The sequence below is a fragment of the Schistocerca piceifrons genome, chromosome 8 (assembly GCF_021461385.2).
Source record: "Schistocerca piceifrons isolate TAMUIC-IGC-003096 chromosome 8, iqSchPice1.1, whole genome shotgun sequence".
In the NCBI taxonomy this organism is placed as follows: domain Eukaryota; kingdom Metazoa; phylum Arthropoda; class Insecta; order Orthoptera; family Acrididae; genus Schistocerca; species Schistocerca piceifrons.
The window spans coordinates 454,337,340-454,343,339 of record NC_060145.1 but is presented as its reverse complement, the minus strand read 5'-3'; the positions used below and the strand labels follow the sequence as shown (position 1 = coordinate 454,343,339).

Genomic DNA, 6,000 nt, shown 5'->3' with positions numbered 1-6,000 from the left:
TATTATGGCCCCCGTTGTCCCATGCAGCTTTTGTCCCACAAACTTTTCAGCTCCTGTCATGCTCGCGACTTTAGGCGGGATCGGCAGCTACGAGTGAAAATGTGCTGGACCACGATCAGAACTGTGGCTCTACTGCTTACCAGGCACCTGCACTAACCGCTGCACCACCCTGACACAGTGTATATCGCAAATGCGCGGAATATTTCGGCACGTTCCCTGGCCGATTCACATTCCGACGTTAACGCCAGCTATCAGCAGTCCTTGTCTATGTTCACGCTCGCTAATTTTAGATTCCCGCTGGAGGGCGAACGTAAATGTGCATCTGCACTAAACGTTGTAGATTCATTGCTATGCAGGCGAATCAGTCGTACGAATGAGTGCTGTGGGTTGTTTCAGGTATCTGTGAAAGATGCAGCTGATATCGTTAGCTCCTTCGATTTGCTTTCCTTTCTCCCACTTCACCTTCAGTTTACGTAATACGTATCACAGTTGCGGATTTCGCGTGGTGTCTTTTCTTTTGGACATGTCTGAATGAAGAGACATCACCATTCATATAACTGATTCGCCTTGATGAGCAATAAATCCACAATCTTCATTGCGGTCGCACATTTACCTCCAGTGGGAATCTGAATTAGCGATCGTGAAGGACACGGACAGAGACTGCAGATGGGTGGCACCAGGAGGGAATGTGAGTTGGCCATGGAGCGTGACGAAGTGGTATAGACATCGTGTCCAGATGGTGCAGTGATTTAATCTAACTGCCTCTTAAGCAGGAAATCCCGGGTTCGAGTCCTCATCCGGCATACATTTTCACTCGTCACCGCTGATTCTATATAGAGTTCCGACGTATCTGATAGCGTTAGTTCCTTCTCCTTTCTTTCTCCTCCACCTCCAGTTTGCACAACAGGCAGGAAGTGTGAATGTTTGTCAGCTTCAGGGTTTGCTGTGGCGCGGACCTCCCGCGTGAGCTTCTTGCCCCGGCCCCGCCACTGTCGACCTCGCTGCCCATCCTCGAGTGATCCCGACCAGGCTATACATTACCTGTTGCAGGTGGCGGCTGGGCGGTGATGGGTGGTTCTGCCGCGAGCAACGGTGCAGCGGCAGCGGCAGCGGCAGACGTGGTGGCAGCCAGAGCCGCAGCGGCCGGCGGCGGCGGCGGAGGCAGTGCCAGTGCCGGCCCCAGGGACACCGTGGCGGCGCCGGGGGTGGCCGCCCCTGCCGCCCCCGGCCCGGGGGCGGGCGCGAGCGCGGGGGCGGGCGCGGCCGCCGCAGTCTGGTCTTCCACCGCTACCGCCGTCTCCGTGAGTGTCTGCCGGCTATCTGCAGCTAGACAGTTGTTTATAAAATATGTATTTATTCCAGACTTCTATCTCCTCCTTCCCCCTCTCTGCTCACTTTTTACACCCACACTCTCTGTGGATATCCTCCTTCCCCTCCCTCTCTCTGTCGACTTCTTCCTCCCCTCCCCCTGTCCACTTCCTTCTCCTATTCTCTCTGTCCACCTACTCCTTCTCTCTCTCCTTCTCTCACATCTCTCTGTCCATCTTTTCCTTCTCGCTATCCCTTTCCATATCCTCTCTCCAGGCTGTCATCCCCACTCCAATAGAAGACTGGTGGTTCTTACCTCCACAGCATTTCTTTGCAGATCGTAACTAATATGTGTACCAAATTTGGTTGAAATCGTTCCAAGGCTTTACGATGAGCTTTTCACCCGTTTTTTTACCACTTACTCACATTTCACATATGTTCCACATGTATTTAACATATTTCACTCGTATTTAGACACGTATTTCACCTGTATCTCCAGCGAATTTCGCCCTGCAATTTCATTTCTCACTCAGTTCAAAGTTTATGACGCTGTATCTCACGGACTGTGTGTGTCGTACAATAAAACAATTTTTCACTTACATTCAGTGCTATACGTGGCTGCTGTCTGAGAAGTCCGTTGCGAATACAGTCAGTAGTAAAAAACGAATAAATGCTTCATGCGGGGCAGTTTTACTGCACGAACAGCCAAAACTTTTCTGCCTTCAAATTTTGTGCGGGATGTCGGCGTGATAAAGCATCGTAAAGATTTTAAATTATGTGTAATGCCTGTTGCAAGTTCTAGCGCTTTGCCTCGAATACTGCATTAATCAAATATGGATATTCTCGCGTCTTGGGTTACACTAATCCACGGTATAAGCTATCGCCGTTCCAAATTTCTTCCAAAGCCGTCCATTCGTTTCAGCGTGAAGGAGTATCAAACATACTAAAACACGCACACATACACACTCTCACACACACACACACACACACACACAAACTTTCGCATTCATACCATACATATGATTATTATTGTGTACTGCTGATGTACTACACACTTTTTGATTTACCTTACTTACGGTATTTCCTTAGGCCTAACACGGAAGGTCAAAATATCTCAACCTCTCCAGGTGAATGAAATGCATAATTAAGATAAACAAATATGGAAGGCATATTGTAATTAATGGTGCAAAGTGACATGAGTGACAGTATAGGATAATAGATACTAAAACGTCGTAATAAAAATGAGTTAACAAGCGAGCTATTTGCAAAATAAATTCAGTTTGTGCTCACGGTCCATCACTGTCTTCAGCGTGAAATAACTTTTAAATAAGAAAGATACCTAAGCCTTGGTAGTCTTTGCTACAGGACTCAATGTTTAGTCGATCCACCTGTCCGCTATCTTCAGGAGAGACGGTGCTGCTTCTAATTCCTTCTGAAAACTGACGCCAAAGCTGGAATCCGCCGCTCCGTACTGGCTGAGTCACGAGGTTTTCCCCCGTTTGCTGGAGGTTATTCGTGAGGTTACTTGGAACAAAAAATGTAAAAACAGTAATGTGATCAGATCCACAATTAAGAAGCTACAACAGAGTTCCGGATCATGCCACGGTGTATTGGGCGCTACACTTGTGTTCACTGGACACACGATCAGCCTTAGGTAGACAAATGCAGCGAGTGGTACGTTTGCATAATAACCACGTTGTTGATACTGCAGTCACTGTTTACTGTTATTGTCTCCTGTGTACAGTACACTTTGTGATGCCATACATCGCAGGAGTATGGAGAGGTGGTGTACATTTTGGGCTTCTGTGATGGCGATGCGAAAGATGCTGTTGCCGAATATCACCGTCGCTATCACAATCGTGGAATTCCAGGCACCAAAACATTTACTGGAACATTACTAGAAGCTAGTACTCTTCCCACTATTCGTATTCACTCCGAAAAACCTCGTGGCGTTCAAGAAGAGGAAAACATAATGAGATTTTCACTCTGCAGCGGAGTGTGCGCTGATACGAAACTTCCTGGCAGATTAAAACTGTGTGCCGGACCGAGACTCGAAGTCGGGATCTTTGCCTTTCGCAGGCAAGTGCTCTACCAACTGAGCTACCCAAGCAAGACTCACACCCCGTCCTCACAGCTTTACTTGTGCCAGTATCTCGTCTCCTACCTTCCAAACTTTACAGAAGCTCAGTTAGTAGAGCTCTTGCCCGCGAAAGGCAAAGGTCCCGAGTTCGAGTCTCGGTCCGGCACACAGTTTTAATCTGCCAGGAAATTTCAGAGGAAAACATTCTTAATTCAGCGGAGCGCAGTCCTCGTTCAAGCACAATGCGCCTAGCTACCCGATTGAACGTTTCACAATCTAAGGTATGCAGGATTCTTCATGAGAATGGACTGTTTCCTTTTCATGTGCAGAAAGATCACCACATGATTGTACCAACTGTTTACACTTTTGTAATTGGTTAAATAGAAATCGGCAGCTCTATCGCTTCATAATGTTCCACTCAGCGGCCGTGGACAGTGGAAATCGACTAGCCGACGTGATCCTCCTCTCATTGGCACGGAATTGTGTAAATACCAGGCTACGTAAGTCCCAAGACATCCTTGTCACAGCCGATTAATGCCGTTATCTCGGAAGGTGGAGGGACACGCTCTTTATGTTCGTTGTCCTTAAAAATTTTCTGTCTTAAAGGATCTGCTCGCAGTATAAGGAATAAACGCCCCAGGTCTATGCTCAACTTCACTCACCTTCAAGAATGGTCCATGTTCCACAACTCGACGAATCCCTTTCTCAGTCTGTCTGCTCTCCCTCGCTATGGCCCGAATCATTCCTCTTTGGCATTGACAATTCTCAATTTTCTCATGTCATTGTGGCAGGTTGTAAAGTGCTTTAGAAGAAAAAAATTAAAGAAATATATACAGGGTGTTACAAAACGGTATGACCAAACTTTCAGGAAACATTCCTCACACACAAATAAAGAAAAGATGTTATGTGGATATGTGTCCGGAAACGCTTAATTTCCATGTTAGAGCTCATTTTTGTTTGTTCTTCCACCTACGCTCAATGGAGCGCGTTATCATGATTTCATACGGGATACTCTACCTGTGCTGCTAGAGCATGTGCCTTCACAAGTACGGCACAACATGTGGTTCATGCACGATGGAGCTCCTGCACACTTCAGTCGAAGTGTTCGTACAATTCTCAACAACAGATTCAGTCACCGATGGATTGGTAGAGGCGGACCAATTCCATGGCCTCCACGCTCTCCTGACCTCAACCCTCTTGACTTTCATTTATGGGGCCATTTGAAAGTTCTTGTCTACGCAACCCCGGTACCAAATGTAGAGAGTCTTCGTGCTCGTATTGTGGACGGCTGTGATACAATACGCCATTCTCCAGGGCTGCATCAGCGCATCAGGGATTCCATGCGACGGAGGGTGGATGCATGTATCCTCGCTAACGGAGGACATTTTGAACATTTCCTGTAACAAAGTGTTTGAAGTCACGCTGGTACTTTCTGTTACTGTGTGTTTCCATTCCATGATGAATGTGATTTGAAGAGAAGTAATAAAATGCGCTCTGACATGGAAAGTAAGCGTTTCCGGACACATGTCCACATAACATATTTTCTTTCTTTGTGTGTGAGGAATGTTTCCTGAAAGTTTGGCCGTACCTTTTTGATCTATTTTTTTTTTCTCTTTCAAATAGGGACTTCAGATTCCCGTCAGGTCATGATGATCTAGTCATCGACAAATATCGCTTCATGAGAACTGGTTTTGTGAAAAACAACTCTCTCTCTCTGACCTATCACGGAAACACCTTGCATAGGGAACACTTTGAAAGACTTCTTAGTTCTATATTGTGAATACTATAATTTTCAAATTTTCCAACATTAACAACAAAATCTGCCCATGACTTCTACGATTTAGGGTTGGAATTGTATTAGTGAACAGCTCTTCTTTCTTCTTTAGTTATGTAAATAATTCAGAGATGTTTTTCGTCATCACTGCCATCTTCAGCTTCTCGAGAATAAGAGGAAATATTCTGTTGATGATGACATGTAGCGTGGTGCCATTTTTTGTTTGTTTGACCTGTAAATTGATGAGTTAGAATCATACAAGAACGTGTTTGTTTCGGAATCAGTACTTTCGTAAATTGATGTATCAGTATCAAATGTAGAAAAGTTCTAGAGTAACTCAATTTTATCCTTTCTTCGAATTATAATGACCTGTCATGCAAAAACATGACTCAATAGACCTGACGGGACTTACAAGTGTGCGCATCTTTTCTACAAATTGCCAGTATTTTATGCTTCTAAACTTTATTTCACAGTGTGACCCGCATCCAACTATGCCCAACCGAATAGTGTTTACACTGGAAGTCCTGAAATTCAAACTGCTCTAGGGAGACAGGTCCATAAAACTTCTACGGTATGTTGACAGTGCATGAAACTGGGAGTAAACGGAGCGCAACAGCCCTGACAGGATCCTAAAGAAAGGGAATATTATATCCTTTTTTTAAGGGGTAATCAGAAGTCCCATTAGACCATAAAGGTTTAAGCACAGATGCCAAGTGAGCAAATTCCTCAGTTAGGCATCCTCCCCGAAAATAGCATATGACATGGGTACCCGAGTCCTAAGAATACGGTGGGTGGCAAAGTTTTACGTAGGTATATCGGACGGTATGTGTCGGTTGCC

General features: G+C 45.5%; 1 protein-coding gene across 1 annotated transcript in view; it reads left to right on the top strand.

The window, feature by feature from the left end:
* The first annotated feature begins 1,067 nt into the window (after window positions 1–1,067).
* The window catches only part of LOC124712445 (blood vessel epicardial substance-like), a 171,704-nt gene continuing 166,771 nt past the window's right edge, over window positions 1,068–6,000 (top strand). Inside the window, exon 1 of the mRNA XM_047242739.1 lies at window positions 1,068–1,301. Within this exon, the coding sequence (XP_047098695.1) occupies window positions 1,068–1,301 (234 nt within the window). The remainder of the gene's footprint in view (window positions 1,302–6,000) is intronic.